The sequence below is a fragment of the Dermacentor albipictus genome, chromosome 8 (assembly GCF_038994185.2).
Source record: "Dermacentor albipictus isolate Rhodes 1998 colony chromosome 8, USDA_Dalb.pri_finalv2, whole genome shotgun sequence".
NCBI lineage: Eukaryota > Metazoa > Arthropoda > Arachnida > Ixodida > Ixodidae > Dermacentor > Dermacentor albipictus.
This window is the reverse complement of record NC_091828.1, coordinates 100,235,184-100,257,991: the sequence shown is the minus strand read 5'-3', so window position 1 is coordinate 100,257,991 and position 22,808 is coordinate 100,235,184. Positions and strand designations below refer to the sequence as shown.

Here is a 22,808-nt window from a genome sequence, read left to right as displayed (position 1 = left end):
CACTCCGCGCGTTCTGGCTGTGCTTCGCCAGCGGCGTCTGCTCGCGCGAGCATTCACGTGAGGCTGCCGCGACTAGCTGCAGATAAAGAACGACGAAAAGCAAATCGACATAAGACGACGTGTTAGCAGCCGAGTGAGCACATGCTCTGTTTGCTTCTGAGGGCAAATTTTTATTTACGTTCAGAACTGACCTTACGTAAAGAGCGTTTACACAAGAATCTATCAAAGGACACCGCACTGTTTCTAGGTGCGAACGCAGCCACTGCAAAAAATATGGCTGTGGCTTAGCTAAGGTTAAGCCCAGGATGCGAAGCATACTAGCCTTTAGTTTAGTTGTTGAACCACTGCTTAGCCTGGTGAACTGCTGTTGCTTGGCTATATTTGGTTCGGCTAGACGAAGAAACAACTCATGCAGGCGAGCGCACGAGCTGAGACCCGGCTATGTAGCTACGCGGCCGCAAGCGAGCGCACGAGTTGAGCCTCCGCTTTTGCAGCTGTTATGACCTCATATGGTAGCTACGCGGCTGCGCGCGGCGCAGCAAGGAAGAGCGTGGTTGTGCGGCTAGTATGCTTCGCATAAAAGTATCTCTAGCCTCCACAGCGTTGCGTCTGATGTATGAAACGGAGTACACAGGGCCTCCGCAAAGGCTCGCCGGCCGCTTGCCACGTTGCAGCGTCGCAAGAGATCGCACTGAAGCGAAGCGAGCGCTATAATACATACGGCGCCTCAATCGCGTCTCGTTCAAAGCCTCTGGCCAGCCCCGCAACAACGGCGCGTGGGACGCACTCAGCGTAAGGGAGAGAGCGCTCTCATAAACAAACAGCGCTGGAACGCCAATCGCGCTTGCACCGCACACGCCGCGCTCCGCAACCGCCCACGACCACCACTCGGAGGCCAAATTGATTCCGAGATGCGGAACGCGATTGAGAGCCATCAAGCGCACCCGACGGCAGCGCCTGCGGGGCAATGAATGGGCTCGAGTATAGAGCAGGGGTGGGGAAACTGGGGAACGCGTGCAGAGAGCTGGGGGCATGAGCTGCACGAAGACGGTTTTCCGGAGGCCGTATAGGTTCATCCCATACGGATACGGTACGTTTCTTAATACACACTGCAGCCAACGCTACGGGGGCTCGACGGACTTCTCTACACTCCGTTCCGTACATAGCAGTCGACGCTGTGGAGGCTTGGGAGACTTCTTGCGATGGCTTCCTTCGCACCAGGATATAGCTCGATGTTTTTTCTTTTATGCGAAGCATATTACGAGAGCTCAACCCAGCTCCTCAGGCGCGGCGGTGTCGCCTTGAATACCACGTGACACTGTGACGTCACGACAGAAAAGAAACGGGGCTCCAACTAGCGCCGTCGCTCGCGGCGTCGCCCCCCGCATCGGACGCGGTGAGCGTCGAGCAACGCAGCGTTCGGCGCGACAACGAAATGTGCGCCTGAGCAAGCGCCGCACGCCTGAGCCGACGACACCGGCTTTTCTGCGACACGAGCTCCTTAACGCTGCCGCGTTAAAATAAAGGCTAGTATATGCTTCGCATCCTGGGCTTAACCTTAGCTAAGGCACAGCCAGTTCTTTTTTTTAACTGCAACTGTGTGCAACTGTTGTTTATATAGGCTCAGTACTGAATGAAACAAGTGCTAATCCTTAGAAACAAACATATTGTGGTATATAGCTCCTAATGCTTTGTTTTAGGTCATTTAATATTTTCGTTGGTTTTCGTTCATTCGGATGTCGTTATTGAGTGCCCTGAGATATTGTAGGATGGGCCTGGGCCCCGCCTAGGTTTCGGCCGAGGGTCGTTGGTCCTTGGTGGCTTCCTCGGCTCGCTCGACGGCCAAGAGTTGGTGCTGCAGGTCCGAGCTGAACAACTCAGACTCCCAGCGCGCGCGGAGGCCGTCGCTGTTTGAGGCTGCATCACCGTTACTGTGCATTACAACCTTACATTGCCGTAGAATATACTCTAGGGTGGCTCTAGAGTCGCAACGTCTGCGTTTGTCCGTCGTGTATAAATCTGGGTGCATCAGGTGCGTGACAGCTGAAATCAGACAGGAACTGGTTTGTAACTGCCGCCGTTCGACAGACTGACTTTTACTCAATTTTCGGGGTATTTTATTTTCGTGCTTGTCTCCCTTTCTTTCTATCTCCCCCGTCTACTCTGTTTCTCTTTTTATCCCCCTTAACCCTTCCCCCTGCGCAGGGTAGCCAACCGGAACTACCGCTGGTTAACCTCCCTGCCTTTCTCTGCATTATTTTCTCTCTCTCTCTCTCTGCAACCCGTTGCGAGAAACCTCAGATGCATGCTCGCGCGAGCGATCGCTGTTGGCACGCAGCGAAGCATACACGGAACGCGCGGAGTGATACAACTTTTCTTGACCGGACGTCTTGCGTAGCTTCCACAGCGTTGACTGCTACACACGGAACGGAGTGCAGGTGCTCGCGTTCTCGACGAAAGAAGCAGTGCGTCACGCATACGTATATAGCACGCAAGGAAAGGTATAAGCACGCGACATGTAATTCGATGTTAACAATAAGTCGATCGTACTTGCACGTCGCAAAGCACGACCCAATTATTGCATGCGAGGCGTCGCCATATCTGAACGCATTCGCCGCAGAAACGCGCGGAGTGATACGCTTCTGTGATGAGTGACCTCAGCGCACCGCGTGCGCTCGCGACCGAAAAATAGTGCGTTGCGTGCCAGAAGCACTGATGAGCACAAATGTCGTGTGATTCGACGTAACTCTACGTTCGCAAGTTGTAGTCGTAATATATATGACGGTAGTTGTTCTCTGGAAAGCCTTTCAGAGCGAATAAATAAATAAATAAACATCCGCACTGCAAAGCGCGTGGAGTTATGACTCGTATGACCGCACTACTTGCGTAGCTTTAGTAGGTTTTGTAGTTATGCTAATATTCTGAGTGCTCTAATTGTCCGAATTACGGCGCATGTTCTAATTGAGAAGTTGAGAAATCGAAGCAACGCGTTGGGGGCAGTGAATTCGTGTCTGCTTTGGCAGAATTCTCAAGAAATGACGTCGCGCTCGAAGACATACGTTCTTCAAATGTGCCAGGAAATACATTCGCGTTAGGGCTAGAACTGATTCCGAAACGCCTGCTTTTATCGTTTCGGGACGAACTTAACTGCAACGCGAATGCAATATTTTTAAAATGTAACTTGGGAAACGAACACCTGGAGAAAGTCGCGTTACAGCCTCGCGGTTTCTGCTATGCAGAACACGTGACTTCGAAGTGGCTTGACTTCCATTTCGCAAGTTCACCACGGGTTTCCGGGGCGAATAATTGAAGAAACAATTAGGAAACCTTTAATTAGTCTTCACTGGGCATTGAAATTTGTCGGGCATGTATCGCAGGCCTCTCTCTGCACGTTATCTACAGTCCGAATTTCGTCATACCATTCGGGAGCGCAGATTTTTGGTCTATAGTTGGTTCGTTGCATCAATAGAAGTCACAGCGCTGGATCGACACGGACAAGACAGACGACAGGACGTGAGCAGGTTCTGTCGACTTTCTTCTCCGCGTCAATCCAGCGCTATATGACTTCAATTCATATATTATTCGATTTACTTCGGTCAAGTTACTTTGTTTCAGTAGCACTGACACCCAACCACTCCCTCCCCCCCACGGTACTCCGTAAGCAAGCCCAGGCTATCCAGAGGGCCCAGGAAAGAGCGGAGCGTCACGGCGTTCTGTCCTTTACGTGGGCGCGTCCAGCGGCTACAATGGCCTCCCGTTAGGAGGTCCTGACAGTAGCTCCTCAGGCTTAAATAAAGTTCGTTGTCTGTCTGTCTGTCCGTCTGTCTATTTTCGAATTGCCGCACACCTTCCGCTATTCTCGCGGCCAGAACGGCAGTCGCACAACGGCCCTCCGAGAACGTGTCGTCACGGCTCTGGGAGGCGCTCTCTCAGAGCCTCCATATAAGCGGGCTATATTTATCTCCGCAAGCGCGTCCTCGTCGCCTTATCGCACCGCGCCAGCACCACATCCCGTCGCCCAGACGTCCGAGAGATAAGCCCCGGCAGCCCGCTCCCGGTCGCCTCGCACACAAGGCACAGAAAGAAGCTTTCTCGAAGCTGGAGTCCGCGGTAAAGCGCGCGCCCTGCACACTATACCATATAACTATTCTATACACTTCACATACTATGTGTGTGTAGTGTATAGTGCGTGTAGTGTGTGTACACTACACACAACGCGAATTAATGACATCTTAGTTGAAATCAAGAAAAAGAAATGGGCATGGGCAGGACATGTAATGAGGAGGGAAGATAACCGATGGTCATTAAGGGTTACAGACTGGATTCCAAGGGAAAGGAAGCGTAGCAGGGGGCGGCAGAAAGTTAGGTGGGCGGATGAGATTGAGATGTTCGCAGGGACGACATGGCCACAGTTAGTACATGACCGGGGTTGTTGGAGATGTATGGGAGAGGCCTTTGCCCTGTAGTGGGCGTAACCAGGCTGATGATGATGATGACACACCCTATACACTATACTATACACTACATACATTATACACTATAAATATACACTACACACACTATACTATACACTACACACAATATACGCTATACTATACACTACATACATTATACACTACAACTATACACTACACACACTATACACTATAACTATACACTATACACGCTATAAACTATCATCATCATCATCAGCCTGGTTACGCCCACTGCAGGGCAAAGGCCTCTCCCATATTTCTCCAACAACCCCGGTCATATACTAATTGTGGACATGCCGTGCCTGCAAACTTCTTAATCTCATCCGCCCACCTAACTTTCTGCCGTCCCCTGCTACGCTTCCCTTCCCTTGGAATCCAGTCCGTAACCCTTAATGACCATCGGTTATCTTCCCTCCTCATACACTATGCCCGATAACTATAAACGGCCGACTCGCGCCAAGCCACTGAGCCATCGCCTGTGGCGAAAGGGATATATGTGCTATTCTGGGGGCGCGCGACGTTGCGCAACAGTTCGGAAAGAAGCGAGCCATTCGCTTTGCCTTGTGGCGTGTGATGGTCACAATCGCGCTTTTACTCGGCGAGAGCGCGACTTTCTGGCCACTCACACGAGGGCGTGATAGCGAACGGCCTCGCTTTCGAAACCGCCACACAAGATCGCACTCGTGGAGACCATCAGAAAGGTGCCGCGAGTCAGAATCCAGATTGAGGGTCGCGTAGAGTAAGTTGGAAAGTTGCGCGACCACGCGAATCATTACTTGAAGAGCAATTAGGTGTTTCCACTTAATATTAATGTTAACAATATGCATGTTACTTATTTTGTACCCAAAAATGTGTAGAAGAACATATGTATGACGTAGTAGTTCTGCGGAAACTCGCAAGGTGGAGAGAAGTAATGAATAAAGGGAAAATCAGACATCCACCCGTTCGTAGCAATCAATGCTACTAATGGGTCGATGTCTGATTTTTCCTTTATTAAGAACATATGTAGTATGGAAACCTACACTTCTATAAAGGCTGAGTATCGAAGGGGGTAACTAAAGAACGATCACTCCACAGTGCACAGACAGTCTGCGAAAGTCAGCTACTTGTCAATCAAACCTGGATTCCAAGCATATGTCTACATACGCTCGCGAATGAGGCTGACACCGCGTTCGACTTGCGATAGTGACGCACTACGGATGACAACGTCGCATAAAAAAAAATGTCGTGTTATCGTCCCCGCAGGCCATGCAGCATGGCTTCATTTCTGTTGACAGCTAGTCAACAAGGTTAAAGCAGACGCTTACAAAAAGAAAAAAATATATATATAGGCATATGTAAAGAAACAGGTCGTCGATCGGGCTTCCGATTTTTGCAAGAGAGACGACTTAGGGCCGATTTACGCTCGAGCCGCCCATCGCCGCAAGCCGCACCGCACGCGTGCGGTCGCGCGAAAGATTGCACGTATCAAACACTTGTGCACAAATTTCAGTTTACACTACACATTGTAAACTGAAATTTGTGCACAAGTGTTTGATACGTGCAATCTTTCGCGCGACCGCAAGCGTGCGGTGCGGCTTGCGGCGTTGGGTGGCTCGAGCGCAAATCGGCCCTTAGGGGCCAGCCTGCCCTCAATCCACACAGCCATCAGCACGGCCATCCGCACGGCCTCCCGCACGCGTGCGGAGTTGCGGAGAAGTGCACATTACGCACCCAGGTGCACGGATTTCGGTTTGCCATGTAATGTGTTTGCCAGCAATGTGAACACGAAATGCGTGCACCTGTGCGCGACATACGCAGTCTTCCGCACGACCTTCCGCACATGTGCGGAAGGCCGTACGGATTGAGAGTCGGCCTTTATGGCACGGCACAGTCACTCTTCGTCCACGGCCGACTCTCAATCCGTACGGCCTTCCGCACATGTGCGGAAGGCCGTGCCGATTGAGAGTCGGCCTTTATGGCACGGCACAGTCACTCTTCGTCCACGGCCGACTCTCAATCCGTACGGCCTTCCACACATGTGCGGAAGGCCGTGCCGATTGAGAGTCGGCCTTTATGGCACGGCGCAGTCACTCTTCGTCCACGCTGCGCCCGACGCAGGCACTGCACTCTTGCTGTAATTACAGTGATACTCGAAGAAGTGCGCTCTTATCTTTGCAGCGGCAGCGCAAAGAAGTTGGGGGGCTGCAAACAAGCGCTGCACAGTCGAGGACGGTGACAACGAGAAGCACTCGAGCACCTGCCACTTCGCAGCGACAAAGAGGAGAGGAAACCAGGCAATAACCCGAAACATAAAAGAAAAAAAAAAGAGCACTCAAAGCTTTTTCGCGAGAGGGCAGCAGCCACCGACTCCTTGTGCGTAGCCTGACATCTCCGGCAAATCGACACAGCCTGGCAATTTATGTTTTGCGTGTTTTAGGTCACGATTGAATCTGTTACCAGCCACTGCGTAAGGCGGCACATCAGCGGAATCCCTCAAAGTGCAGCAAATACCGCGAAAGGGGGGAAAATTGTCATCTACCCGAATGCAGCCCGTAGCTAGATAACAAAATCCGTGCCGGGTTTCCCCAGGAAGAAAGCTTCGCAGTTGAAATAATTCGTCCGGGATTCGAACCCGGGACCAACACCTTTCCAGGGCGGAAAGGTGACTTTTCCGAGGTGGCTCGCGTGTTGCGACAACTCGGCTTAAATTATGTTGCGCAACAACACTCAGTCCTAATTCCTTGCTTCCTTGCTCTATGGTGGGCACAGATGCGAGTTTCTTAGCTGTGTGTAGCCTCTTTAGGCAATCTATGTCCTAACGTTGTTCTAACACGCCCGGGCGTGATTGTGAGGGACAATCCCGCATGGGCATGTAATATCACAAAAATGTCTCGTTTAAAGATATCTTCAACAGGTTTGGGCCACTGGAGAGCCGACCAGCGGCGTGTGAACAGATGACGCGGCGACGAACGCGTCTGAAAAGAGCGTTACACCGTCGTACGACGCGAAAGGCGCTGGAAATTCAAACAAATGTCAACGCACTTTCTTCTCAAAGAAGCCTCTCGGCCATAACACACATGACGAGGCAGTTACTTTGTCCACACAGGCGGAGATATTTTCAGCATTTCACCTTTGCACAAACAAACAAACAAACAAACAAACAAGCAGACCAATTCATACCATATAAGTAGGCTAGGCAATAGACAGTTTCGCTGTTTACAGGCACAGGACCTGGACGACTCCCGCTTTCGGTCCCTCGCAGAGTCGGACAAATTTAGCGGGAGAAATTTACAACCGTGAGCAGCAGGGGTGCCCACACTTTTTCAACGTTTTCCCCTTATACATAATCGCAATCATAATCACAGTTTTAGAAGAGAATAGCGCTGTAAGCTATACGAAAATTTGTTAGTCTCAAGACTAACAAATTTTCGTCACACATTTAACAAAACACACATTTAATTTCGTCACACATTTAACAAAACAAAGCAATGCGCGCCAGTCTTTCATCTGAAAACGTAAAAGAAGATTTGCACAACATCTAAACAACTTAAAAACGCGACTCGTGCTCCGGGGCATGTAGACCGATGAGGCACGTGACCGGATGTTTCTTCGGGCAGCAGGTTCACTGCTGTTATTGCGCGCGCATGAAACGTCCATGGCCGCGTTCACACGAGTGCGACGGTAGCGTTTCGCAGTGCCTAGCGCATCGCCGTAATACTATGCGTCGACGACAGGTGGCGCATCGCCCTCCTTGCTAAACGAGCCCGGAACTCGAATCCGGCGAGTTCGTTTCGGCGTTGAGTGGGGGCTTGAGAGCAGAGCGCAGGCCGGTAATCTGTCTCATTTTTTATCTCTCCTTCGACGCGATACGCTAGCGTTTACACATGCACCGCGTAAATCGACTTCATGAATACTTTGGCGCAAAACGACAGACACAAGAAAGGCGACAGAACGACAGCGCCTTGTCCTGTCGTCTTTCTTGTGTCTGTTGTTTTGCGCTAAACAAAGTATTCATGGATTCGCACCAACTAGCCCGCCAACGCATTGTGGTGAATCGACTTACCCGTCTCAATTTACCCACACGTTTGGCACGTATACGCTAACGCGATTGTTCTTACTAGCGCATTGCCGCCGCGTACACACTAACGCGACGCGATAGAAATGCGACGCGATTCGCCACATCGCGTCGCGATTCGTCAGGTGTAAACGCGGCTCACCGGAAACCGACTGCAGAAGAAGCGATTATGCCGCGCTGTGATAATCTGCCTTCTGGTCTCCGGGAAGAGACGCGCGTCGCCAAACAAATCGCGACACAGCGGACAGACGAAGCAGAAGCGGGGGCGTTTCACGAGCGCCACTGGCGGTTCTCGCCACTCACGTATGAGATCTCCACAAAATATTCATACACAGTTCGGCGTTTAACATCGCAATGTCTATATGCCAACAGACTACGCCATACTGCGTGCAGTCCAAGTAAAAAGATAACATCCATCTGTTCAAAATCGCGTTCAGGGGGTAAAAAACGAATGCCATGTGGATAGAGGGGTAGGTCTATCTTTAACGTTCTCTGTAATATATCCCAAAAGAATATGGCATTATTACAATCGATGAAAACATGTTCAATCGTCTCAGCTTCGTTGCACAAAAAGCGTCTGCTTCCCCATGGCATGGAAATGGTTGCGAAGGCATACGTGACGTGTACAAGATGAATGACTGTGATGAAGCTGTGGTGTCAATGCTTGATACTTTGACACATATAAAACGAGTGTGATCTGTGATCACAAACACTTTTGAGGCTTGTAGCCAAGCTGGAAATAAAGAAAAAAAACACTCACGTATGAGATCATGGGCAGGTTGAGCGAGGCCGCGACGGCCGCCTCGACGTAGCACGAGTCCTCCGGGCCGAAGAAGGCGACCGCGCCGCCCTTCCAGCAGTCGAGCACCGCCCGCGTGCCCCGTAGCATCTCGCCGCGGGTGTCGCGGTACATCATCTCCATCCGGTAGCCCGGGATCGAGCGGTTCCGGTTGACCAGCTCCACGGCGTACTTCATGGCGCCCGACACCACCAGGCCCTGGCGGCGCAGGTTGTCGGTGCCGGCCACGTTGCTCAGGTAGGCGACGAGCAGCGGCTTGCGCTCGGCCGCCGTCGTCGCCGCCGCCGTCGTCGACGTGCTGTCCGCCGCGGGCGTCGCCGGGCTGGACGGAGCCGCCGGCACGGGCTGGAGACCGAGGGAAGGACAGAGACGGCTACAGCGTCCGGGGGTGGGGACTTTCGTTGTCGGTGGAAAGTTTCGGCCGGTACACTAACAAGCATGCTGGAACACGCTGGACGATCGGCCCCTTTATAGGGGCTAATATTATATAATCCTTACACCTTTGTATACATCCCCAACACCCTACGAACTCCTGTAAGAATTCCCTACATTCATATAAGACACCTTACCACTCTAAGAGGACTCTATATATTTATATAAGAGGACCCCAGTAAGAAGTCCCTTTACTCCCCATAACAAGACAGTACACCTCTGTAAGAATTCACTATAGTACTATAATAATGACGACCCCCGTAAGAAGTCTCTATATTCCTATAAGTATTTAAGGAAACACTATACCACTGTAAGAAGGCCTTATACTAGTATAGCAGAAACCTACACAGCTGTAAGAACACCATACGTCCCTCTAAAATGTCCCTATGCCCTAGTAACAAGACCCTGTACGCCTGTAAAAATACCCTATGCCCATGTAAGCCCAGAAACGAGCATTTCTGAATCACTTCAAAAGAACACTTATAGTGTCGAAATGCGGACTCGTTGGAAAGATATCTAAGAACACTGGTGTTCCGCAAACGGGACGAGGACATGGGATGAAGTGTGCGTGTTCGTGTGCTCTACTCGTGTCCTCGCCTAGTTTGCGCTGCATTACTGCATAGCAAGTTTAAGGCGACATACTCTGCTGCTCTACAGTTGACACGCCCCGCATTTTGTAACGCAAATGAATAATTTGAATTCTTGCCTTCTTTTCCTCCCCCCTTCCACTCCCAGTGCGTAGGGTAGCAAACAGAAAGTCTAGTTAGCTCTTGTCCTTCCCCGCTCTCTCTCTCTCTCTCTCTCTCTCTCTCTCTCTCTCTCATCTTGACGTGTGTGCACTGTGCGCAGCGCATACTGCTACGTGGCTTTACAAGGCTAACAAAATTTACATGGAGCTTTAGGTGCCAAAAATCACGATTTCATGACTCTATTAATTTTGACCACCTTAGGTATTTTTTTTAAGTGCACCTAAATCTAATGCACATCGTTCGAACTCGGAGCTTGGCGCACTGTGCACAATCCAAAGGTAAATGCACTGAAGTCTCGTGATGCATCCCGCACTTCGTTCACGAACAACCTAGAATTAGGTACACGGGCGTTATTGCATTTTACCCGCCATCGAAACCTCGCTAAAATAAAGATTATATTCTCAAGGCTTTAAAGATTCGATCATGAGGAACGCCCGTACGGTTGAGGAGGGAGGGGGGAGGGAATGCGAAATAATTTCCAACAACCTGGAACTTCTTTAAAGTGCACGTAAACCTAAAGGTACGCGAGCGTACTTGCATTTTGACGCCCACCAAAACGCGCCTGCACCGCGGCCTGGCTCGAGCCCGCGACGACCTCGAGCTCAGCCCGTGCCACACCGTGATCGCGTATCATATCTACTTAGTGTTTCTTTTTTGCTTATACACCTTCGAACCCTTACTATAACCTGCACGGCTATGGCTTCAACGGGGGAAAAATATGGCACCTTTTCTAAGACTGTCTATAATCTCAAATCAATGCCTCCAGTCAGCGGGCTACCGCCACGGGTAGCCCAGTGACAGGAAATTAAAAAAAAAAATGGCTGTGGCTTAGCTAAGGTTAAGCCCAGCATGCGAAGCATACTAGCCTTTATTTTAGTTGTTGAGGAGGAGGAGTAGATTTTAATGAAGAGAAAGGAGGAGAGGTCGGCCTGGAGAGCGTGTCTCTAGCCTGCTACTCCTCACTGGGGAATGGGGAAGTGGGAAATACAGGGAAAGGTAGGTGGCGGATGATTATGATATGGTACAATGAGATACTATATACACGTTGTCCAATATGCGGATGCGCACTGGAGACGCAATACACTAAGATTAATGTTGTCCATACAAAAAGTAATCTTGCCACAAAACGTTTTTGCGCAAACACATTTCGCACTGACTACACGTCTCAGACCTTCTAGAGGCGATCGTCTAAGCCAGCCTCTCTTAAAAAGTTCAAAAGTGCTTTTATTAGTTGTTGAACCACTGTTTAGCCTGGTGAACTTATTAGTTTAACCACTGTTTAGCCTGTGAACTTTTATTAGTTGTTGAACCACTGTTTAGCCTGGTGAACTGCTGTTGCTTGGCTATGTTTGGTTCGGCCAGACGAAGAAACAACTCATGCAGGCGAGCGCACGAGGTTAGACCCGGCTACGTAGCTACGCGGCCGCAAGCGAGCGCACGAGTTGAGCCTCCGCTTTTGCAGCTGTTATGACGTCACATGGTAGCTACGCGGCCGCGCGCGGCGCAGCCAGGAAGAGCGTGGTTGTGCGGCTAGTATGCTTCGCATTAAAAAAAAAAGAGAGAGATATACTCGGGCGCATCGTGGGGCGTGCGTACCTGGTGCGGGGTATCACCGCTCGCCTTCGCCGCGACGACGTCCCGCTCCGTAGACCCCACCGTCCCGTCTCGGGAGGGCGACGGGTATCGGTCGACGGCCCAGGACAGTTTGTTCGCCGGGTCTCCGCGGGTCCCCGGGCTACCGGACGACGCCGTTCCCGTGCCGAGGACGTCCGCGGTCGTCGTCTTCGCGGACGCGTTCGTCGCCGGCGACGGCACGGAATTCCGGGTCGTCGACGAGTCTTCGGCGTGCACCAGCGACGCGCAGGGCGCCAGCAGGACCAGCAGAGGCGGCAGCAGCAGCAGGAGGGGTACCAGGAGCCTGGGAGCCGCCGCTGGTACCCCGCCGCCCGGTCCCATCGCAGCGGCTCCTGGCGGGGCTCCTGCGAACGCCGAAAAAAAAGACCGCACAGCTGTAGACGACGCCAGAGCTATACCACTGCAGACCATACTACACTACTATACTATATCACTGTAGGTCTTCAACGTTGCAGTGTCAGTGATTCCATTTTGAAGTCACGCAATTTAGAGAGAGAGATAGAGAGAGAGAGAACGTGAGAGCCCTTTTCTGAGAGGCAGAGATTTTAGCCGGCGCACAGACATCGTTGACATGCTACTCTGCGTGGGGAAAGGGAAGGGGCTTGAAGGTTCTCAAGTGAATAGAACCACTTATTTTTTGAGCCCTCTCTTCCACAAAAGAACAGATTTGTGGATGGAATAAAGTTGATTGATCGATTGATTGATTGATTGATTGATTGATTTATTGATGAAAAGAGAGAAGGAGAGAGGCACAAAACAATGAATAAGTTAAAAAAGTTGGCCACTGAGCTTTCCGACTCATGGGCAACGGCGCGCTATGGTAACGTCCTTCAGTGTACACACCGTCCTACAATGAGGCGACAGAATTCGCTGCGTAAAGGTACATGAGGGTGACAGAGTAGAACCAAAGTTCGTCGGGTTGACCAATGTTTTCTAGGTACGTGAATGAAAAGCTCATCGCACGCCTTTGTTGTGTGAGGCGGGCTAAATGGCCTAAGACAAAGTCAAATGGCAAAGGTGTCTGTGTAAGCGAATGCATGCAATGTTCATAGAACGCACGCTCGTCGGCATACGCTCGACACTCAAACAAGATATTCTCCACGGTTTCATTTGAGTTACAGTAGCTGCAGTATGGTGTTGCAACTTGACCGAAGTCCGGTACCCTAAAACACCTACTGTAAACATATTCGCACATGTATGCAAATCTGAACAACTGCTACATCAAAGAGGGCGAAGACGTACACGCAAGTTCAACACCCTCCGACGGAAGTACTGTATGGTTCTTAGCCAACAGAAAGAAAAACTGGACGACGACCACAAACATTACATTATAAAGACAATTTTGCTCACACACGGGAGCCTTGTTTACAATGAATCGATCGATAATTGTGAACAAGCTTGCCGTGCTTGGTATCCTGGTAATGGTCTTGGTAGTAGTTATGTTTGTGGTCAGCCTCAACTTTCTGCCTTGACTATTTAACTAATCCCCACCAGAAGAGTTTTGCTTCCCACTCTTCACATAACGAGGGGTGCGTTTGCTGGTCGTTCCGATCCAACACCTGGCTCTCTGGTCACAGGGCCGCTTTGGGAGCTCCCATTCGGACTGCGTTGCTGGACGGCGGACTAAGCTGTCATATCGGCTGCTGTACAAACCCAGATGACCTCTTACGCGAAGCCGCGGTGACGTGACATGACGTGAGAAACAAATAAAGTTACGATATACTGGCTGGAATGCAACGCTCGGCGAAGCCGTTGTCTATTCGAGTGAGGTGTGCCCGCAAAAGGTAACGTTTAGTTTATAATCACCGATAGTTACGTTTCGAAGAGCGAAAATTTCGCGACTACGACGCGAAATTTTCGTCACTGGTTCTTTATTGGTCTCTGACCGATCACTTGACTCTGAGAGCGTGTCGTAGCCGTGCGTATAACGATCTTGGTGGAAGTCCACCCTGACAGCTTCCACGTAAGCACAACAATCAAAATCTTTTTCCGACACGCAACTGCCGTGAATTTGAAGGATCAGAATTCCGTTTGCAGATGCGGACGACGGTGCGAAACATTGCCCAAGTGCTGCGTTGGGTTTAACCGCGAAAATCCGAAGGGCCCCTCAACATCGGCCAATACTCGAACGAATGTATCGCCACCTGATTGGCTTTTGCCTTCTCTGGTATACTAGGTAAAAAATGTTGACCAACATATCTAAAGAGTGAACCTCATAATTCTAAACTGAGCGTTGTTCTTTAGCGTCACTTTAAGAGTCTTCGCCGTAAGACCTGTTATGGAAGACAAGATGCCTGGCTACATATAGGACGGAAAACTCAGCGTAATATAGATAGTGCTCACCTCGTAATGCTTGCAGCAAAGTTGCTGAGAAGAGCAACACCTCAGCTGGTCATTAACAGATACGGGCAATAAGAATGAAGCGGGCACTTGAATGATATCGCATCAGCTCGCTTAGCGGTACCGCTGAGCTGGGCGATCTTCTCTTTCTTTCTTTTACTAAGTTTAAACGGAACGCTGTAGACCTCCTCCACTCTGCTAGCATTCTTTCATGCTTTTGAAAGACTGAGGAGAAGATCACTAGCCAGCCAGCAAAAAAAAAAAAATGTTTACGTGTAAAATATGGTCGGCCCCTCGAGGCAGCAAACACCCACTTCGCATTACGTCACCGACCCGTTGAGATACCTCATTAATTATTTTTTGTGTGTGTGCATATGTCTGCATGATGAGCATTAAATATTCTTTTCTCAGCTAAGTTGTGCTTTTCAGTCGAGGTACCAGTGCCAAGCGAAGCCCGCGAAAGGCATTCCGTTTTCTCCGCTACTGGGTTGTATGTTTTTTTCTTTTCATTTATTTGTTTCCTACCACATGGCTGGGAATCGATGTAGGCAGCTCTGGATTGAGGGGGCACAGAAAAAGCAACAACGCCCAGCTCGAGCTGAGTTCCAAATGAAAACACAGAGAGAAACACAACAATGCCAATTCAACATCACCTCAAAGTGCCACGTTCTCTTGCCTGCTTACATTGACCCTCTTTATGAGAGCGTCTGGGGGTATCTTAAAAAAATAAATAAATATTGCCCGCACATCACCACCGGCCCACAATACATTGTCTCAAACCACTTCCCTTCATTAGAGGCCCAAATTCAAAAGTATACAAATTTCAAGTTGACAGTTCAAAGTTCAAGCCATACCGTACACGCAACATCTATCATTCAGAGGTTTCTTTTATTATATATATATATATATATATATATATATATATATATATATATATATATATATATATATATATATATATATATATACCTGCTTAAGGGTCACTGTGTGCAAACGCGCGTTCACGTGACTAAAGACGACACAACCGAACACACCACGTCTTTTCGTATTTTCCGCATCCACGTATCAGCAAGACCGCACAAACCTCGCGGCCCACACAGCGTAACCGATAAGCACGGCTAGCCCAGGTAAAACGCGTCTCCGCTGGCAGCAACGTTTAGCACGAAAGAAACATCACGGCGACGGCAGAAATGTTCCTGGAGTGTCCGGATAAAGTGCAATCGCAGGAAAAGAGCGCCAAGACTGACGCATTCATTAAATAACGCTCTATCTCTCTCCAACCATCTGCGCCCACAGTAACGAAGCATATTATATATATATATATATATATATATATATATATATATATATATATATATATATATATATATATATATATATATATATACACATACCTACCAGATACGACCGAGACGGCAACGCCGGTTTGCGCGTAGCAGACGTCAGGCATGTTCAACATATTCGCTGCGAATCCACACAGGCGAGTATTCCGAAGTACACATATACACCTAACAGCACAGACTGTTAAAAAACATAACTTCCTCTACATTGTCGTCGTTCATAAGTTGCGCTGTGCGCAAAACACCCCGTCGCGTCGTCGTCTTTGTCGACTCCCTCCAAGACCAGGAAGGGACGACATCGGCCGCACTGCGGCTTCTCGCCGCTTATCGGTCCCCCTTCTTCAACCTCGGCATACATCCCTCCCCCTAATAGACCCCCTCTCTCTCCCCCTCAACGCCCTCTGCTCCGATTAGCCACGGCCTTCGCGATAATGAGAGAACCGCGCTCGCAATACCAAGATGGAAAGGAAGCAAGTGTCCGCACGCATGCACACGAAGAATCAATGTTCTCGCGCCCACTCGATAAGGACAGCAGCTTCGAGGGGCAGTAGGGAAGGGGAGGGGCCAAGGTTACGGAGGAAAGGGGGTTTAGGAGAGGGGGGGGGGCGCCGGAAACAATCGAACGCAACCTGCAAACATCGACTGGGTGTTCGGGAGCTACAACACACTTTATTTAGCACGTTCGCAGATCATTCGCAGGTCCGCTATGCGCGCGCGCGCACGCGAGGCCCGAGTCACGCGAAATCTCGAGGTAAGCGAGAGTTGGACGGGTTCCCCGTTCGCAGGAGGCGCGGACACGAGACTTCACCGAATCGCACGTCTTGCGTTGTCTTGACGACGACTTGTCTGACACTCGTTGTCTTGACGACTGGTCTGACACTTGTTGTTCGACAAGAGGACTTGTCTTGCTCTATAAACCGCAGCAACGGTATCGGCAAGCGTATCACCGAAGCCTAAGTGCTTTGCCACGATACATGTCTGTTTCTACGAGCCCGTTTAGGTTTCAGTAACCAGGAGGTGCAAGCGCCGTGACGTCACGATACACCGCGGCTCGCACCATTGACGTCATCGCTGATGCCGTCACGCGCTAGCGCAGCGGGAAGAAACTCGCGCAGCAATCTTGTTTACATATTTCACGACTTGCGTCATCATACTTAAAGAGGGGTGGGGGGAAGAGTTAAGGTGTAGGCAGTGACGTCATCGAGAGCGTCATATTGCCGTACAGTAAGCGCGACCTGCGCTTTGTCTAGATCCGCTGATCACCAGCGGCACAAGTGCAAGCTGCGAACGGGATAAACAAAATGGCATGCGGTGACGTGATACGTGATTACTCCCCATTAGCCCTACGTTGCTAGGTAGCTACGTCAGCAATTTTAGCTGTGTCACGACGTCACGATGGCGTCGGTTACGCCAGTTCCGACATCTCGAGAAAAACTTTGGCATCCAATATTAATGTATCTAATAACCTGTTTGCCAGCATTCGCGGTTCCGAAGCTTTTTTTCACGTCCGAGAAGCGCGCGGTAGAGCTTGTATACAACTCCGAAAAATTTGTGCCTGCACACCTTTCAAAGCCGCCGTACACGCATGCTCCGCCTAACTTAGGAAAGCAGGAGGAGGGAGGAGGAGGAAAAACTTTATTCTGGTCCTGTACAAGGTGTTGCCACGTCCCATGTTGGGACCGGGAGGTCAAGCCTCCTAGCCCTATCACGGGCGTACTGGACAGCCAGGACTTGAGGGATATGATCAGGTGATCTGATCATTCCTAAAAACCGATTCCGGGAAATGCCAGGGCCGAGCGACCCACACTCCCAGAGCATATGTTCAAGCGTGCATATCTCCTTTATGCACGCTTTGCATATAATATCCATGTCAGCAATGTCATACCATTTCTTTATTTGTGCAGGTGAATAATAAGACTCTGTCTGTAATTGCCTAAGTGTAACTGCTTGTGCTCTGTTTAGCCTATAGTGAGGGGGTGGAAACTCCCTCCTTCCCATGTAGTAATGTTTTGTAATTTCATTGTATGTAATGAGCATATCTCCATGTAAGTTCTCCAATCCAGCAGAATCAAAACCATATGTAAAAGCGGCCCGGTCTGTAAGGTCGCGGGCGACGCTGTTGGCCGATTCATTTGGATTGCCAGGAATGCCATCAAGTGAACCAAGGTGCGCCGGGAACCAATAAATGTAACGTGTAACATTTGTTTGCCTTTTGTTAATTATTCTCGCAGCCTGCGGAGCGTAGAGTATACACGTTGATGCCTGAACTGTGGAGATGGTGGGATATACCAGCTCCAGTCACGCTCATAGATACACGCGCCTTCTCGTTTATGTCACAGGCTCGACGCACTTGAAAGAGAACGAGAAAGGTCGCGCGCTGACGTGTATACCCCAATGCAAATGAGGCCACTTTTCATTCCGGCAGCAATTATCTTCGTCGCGCGCTTATGACACTTCAGAAAAAAAGGAGAACGCCTCGACCGCGGCGTGAAATGCGCTGGGAGACGCACGGTTCGATGAGGTGCTTGTATAGGCCGGTGGTGATGTGCGGGCAATATTTATTTATTTTTTTAAGATACCCCCAGACGCTCTCATAAAGAGGGTCAATGTAAGCAGGCAAGAGAACGTGGCACTCTTGAGGGATGATCATCCCTCAAGAGAAAAGTGTATAATAGCTGTGTCTTACCAGTACTCACCTACGGGGCAGAAACCTGGAGGCTTACGAAAAGGGTTCTACTCAAATTGAGGACGACGCAACGAGCTATGGAAAGCAGGCTGGGCGACTATTTGCCACCGCCAGGTTTCAAAGGAGACGCTTATAAATCATCATCACCATCACGTGTATGCCTCCGATAACCCGGTGATCCGCAAACGATACCGGAATACCGAAGACGCTAAAATTCCCTTTTGTGGCACGCGCCACGTAGCTTCCATACACTCGGCAAATGAATGCTGTTGCCTCCGAGAGTTCGGTTAACAACATTAGCATTGTTTTTTTGAGCATGTTTTAGTTTTAGTTTCTTTTTTCACCCGCGCCATTAGACGTTCGACAAAACAATCTTTCAGACAGGAAGACACGGTTCATTTTAAACACTAAGCAACACTTTTTACCGCAGTCGCTGATCTCGGAGGCGCACATGACAAAGAACCATCTTCCCGAACTACTGCAAACACTAAATGGAGGCTGCTATCGTAAATAAACGATTATTTCTCACGTACGAAGGACGCCTATAGAGGTGCTTATCTACAAAGCCGATAAACAGCCTAAGCAAAGCTTTAGTACAGAACCGTGCGTGGAGTCTGCCCTTTATCCTGTCTAAAATTTTAATTCATTCGTGTCGCACTACAAGGCCGCATTTCAATACTGAACAATGCTATAGACAGCTGGCCAGAACTGCATCCTTCTTGTATAAATACACTTTATTTTTCATTCATTTGCTATTCAGGATAGCAGTTTTTGTCTGTCTGTGGTTCGCCATTCAGCATTTCTTATTCTGAATTGCTATTTTTATTTTATATTTAGTTGTGCTCGAATGCAAAGCAAGAAAGGCAAGAGAGAATTTTTTTCATTGCGATCCGAGAACATTACGCCACAGCGGTGGAGACTATGCACTGATAAAAGAAAAGGGTGGACAAGGGGATAGGCGTGCAGATAAGTTGAACCAGTGCGCGCTGAAAACAGAAGTGATAGGAGTTACTTCCTCGTATGCACCGCGATAAAGCCTTTCGTGGTACATGTTGCGAAACCGTGCAAGATAAGCCATGTCCTTTGAGTACTACAAGCAGTGGAAGTGCTCGGCGTGCTCCCAGAATATCCTGCCCTCTCATATCGAAAAATCGTACCCGAAGTTACAACGCGCTGTGTGCACTGCGCTGCGCTCACTTTTAAAGAAACGTAATTGAAATGCTGTTGCGTTTACATTGACTTTTTCTTGACTTTACGTTGCAATTTCGGTTGAGATACAATCAAATTTCAATGGAACTTGCCAACATGTAATCATTAAAATTTAAAAAAAGAAAGCCCGCGAGCCCGACAATGGGACGGGGAGAGAGGTGTTAGCTGGCATTTCTTAAAAAGTTCGTACGAAGCACGCACATTATGTGAGATACACATGCAATTTATAAACGATAGTTTGCCTTTAGTGTCCATCGTAGATTATTAGGGCAGTGCGAGTGCAGAAGGAGGCTTGAAAGCAGGTATGCCGCTTCTGCGAGCATCGGAAGCGGACAGATCTGATAGCGAAATTTCAAAGCTTAGAGAATTTTTTAAAGCGTTTAAGAAAGTATTGCGAACAGTGCTGGATTTTTTTATATCAGAGCTGTCTATAATACGCTTATCAATTTTGTGTTCTTTCGAATATTCAGTAGGTAACTCTATAAACTGTGATAGAGCTGATTCTTTTTTTCTATGCGTGAGCTGCAGACTTGTAAACTCGAAGCTACCGGTCTATTTCTTTTTTTCATTCTTTCTACTTTCAGCAATTCTTGCATACATGATTGATGGCCAAATCCGCTGCATACAGTCAGTAGATTTAAAGTTTTCTTATAGATGCAGCAAATGTGATCAAACGCGGTCATGGTAAGTGGCAAGGGAAAAAAAAGTATTTCTATGTTTCCATGAATTTGAGGTAACAAACTAAAGTGGTGGAGCTTCCTTTTAGTGCGGTGCAAATGCATTGTATGCGACAAACAGATAGCGGTGGTAGATTGTGCTTGACTTATCTTATGGTTCATTCATTCGATCCTTTCTTTCCCTAGTTCTGAAGCTGTCTTTGGCTCGTCTGCTTACTTTCTTCTTCTCATATTTATTTTTCGTTTGCGTTTATTTCCGACTTATGTGGGACAGCCGCGACCCTTCAGTGACGTATTATCAAGCGCTCGTATTATCCAGCGCTCGAACTATTTACCAAGCATTTTCCGACCAAGACGTAGGTTGATAAGAGGGCAAGTAAGACTACTTCAATAATCTGTACGATCCATACCGCAGAAAAAAAGACGCCAGATATTTAACTACATGATAAGGTATACTAAATTAAGGCAATAAAATCAACAGAAAAACAAAGTAAGTTAAGATTACGACATTCGGAACGTGAGTTTAAAGTGGCTGTAAAAATTACTAATCGTATAAATGCGATTCACACAGTTCATTAAAAGCAACGAAATGTCAAGAGAAAGATAAAAGAAGTTATACTACGAGATTCGGAACACGAGTTTTAAGCGCCTGTAGAAATGAATCGTGGTATTTCATTGCGCAAGACAAAGTTTACTAAAAAAGCAGCGAAATTCCAAGAGAAAGACAAAAGAAGTTACACGACATTCGGCATACGAGTTTCAACTGCCTGTAAAAATGGCGCGTGGTATTTAACTGCGCTTGACAAAGCTTATTGCGAGCAGCGAAAAGTCAAGAGGAGCGACAAGCGAAATTGTATTACGACTTTTTCAAAGAGAAGACTGCCGTAATTCGTTTAACGAAACTCGATAGAACGTACCCTGCGAGTGTGTTTCTTGCCCACGGTTTTTCTTTTCGTTTTTCTCAGTCAATACAAAGTGTGTGTCGTTTACGACAACTGTTTGCAAGCCTTGCCCAGTTTTCAGTAGAAAGGCCACGCAAAGGAAACAACCGGCCCATCCGCGCGCATGCAGAAAGAAAAAATAAACAAGAGAAAGAAAACAAAGGAAAATTTAATAAAAGAGCAGCTCCTGTGTCGATCCTTATAGGGTCGGGGAGAAAGACAAACAGTGTATTCCCAGCATTCCAGCCTGCGTCAAACTTGGCCACCAAGCTTTATTGGGCATCCCGCTGCATCTCAGGGAAAGAAAGAAAAAAAAATAAGGTGGGCAGGCACCGAGCGGCACCAACATTCTTCGGAAAGCAGCGCTTCCTTGGAGAACAAGGTTGCTCACTCACATGCATCACCCGATTGAAGCAACTCCGCATACCGTAAGACACCGGCTATAGCGGTGGTTTATGGTAAGCGGTGTGCGCTTAAAGCAAAAAAAAAGAAAAAATGCGCCAACGGCGATTTTCTAGCTATAAGCTATCGACTTTCGTGATAAGCGGGTGATTCAGATTCATCCCAGCGCCCTAATTTCAGCTATTTGCACGTTCTGAATACGATTAGAAATCGCTAGCGCAATCAGTTACATTCTGTTCCGCAGTGGTGAACTGCATAAATTTCTGTGTAAGGTTATCTGTCTGCGTTTACATGCTAAGCACCTGCTTTGCAGAGTACAGCCTCTCGTTCACTGTTCAATGTCACGTTACTCTTAGTGGTGTACGGATGCTGGGGCCAATATATTTCGTGAGATGTCTATAAATAAATAAATAAATAAATAAATAAAGAACAAGCATAGACTCTCTACAAGCCCCGTGTCGAGTTCCTGGTGGCTGAGCGTATGTTCCTCGATGGGAACCAAAATATCGTGCCGACACCGCTTATAGCGGAGTACCGGATTTAACGAATATTCTCATTATCAGTTGGTTCACTGCAACTGTTTCATTTTTTTCGCTGTATTCAGTCATTGAAACAGACCCAGAACCAAGCTACGCACTCAAAGAATAGGACGCAACAAATGAAATAACACGTTTATAGCTTTTTTCCACGCGCCCAGTTACAGAACGTATCAGTGCTGCGACAGTCCGTCGTTTCCCCAACGCCGCCGGTAAGCGAACCTTTGAAAACGTGCCCCTAAATTTGCTAAGGCAGGAGCACATAAAAAACCAGGACGCAAGAAAGGTAAAAAACCGACGCCATGAACGCTAAACTAACAACTGAACTATCAGTTTGCAAAGACAATGCTGCATCCCTTGCATGATGCAGTGGAAAGCTTTTATTCAACTTTATTTTAGTATTTATGCATTGCGGCGAATCCTCCCAAATTGCTTTTCACGCATGACGCATCCAGCGTCACGCATGAAGAGCAATTTGGGAGGATTTACCGCTCTCGTTCACTCTACCGCTCGCTCTGTTCTCCGTTCCC

At 48.6% G+C, this 22,808-nt stretch overlaps 1 protein-coding gene across 1 annotated transcript in view; it reads right to left on the bottom strand.

Annotated features, from left to right (window-relative positions):
- The window catches only part of LOC139048909 (receptor-type guanylate cyclase Gyc76C-like), a 326,307-nt gene that overhangs the window by 188,105 nt on the left and 115,394 nt on the right, over positions 1 to 22,808 (bottom strand). The window contains exons 2-3 of the mRNA XM_070523840.1: positions 12,109 to 12,491; positions 9,293 to 9,676 (exon numbers count right to left, since the gene is read on the bottom strand). Coding sequence (XP_070379941.1) covers positions 9,293 to 9,676; positions 12,109 to 12,468 — 744 coding nt within the window. The 5' untranslated portion in view covers positions 12,469 to 12,491. The remainder of the gene's footprint in view (positions 1 to 9,292; positions 9,677 to 12,108; positions 12,492 to 22,808) is intronic.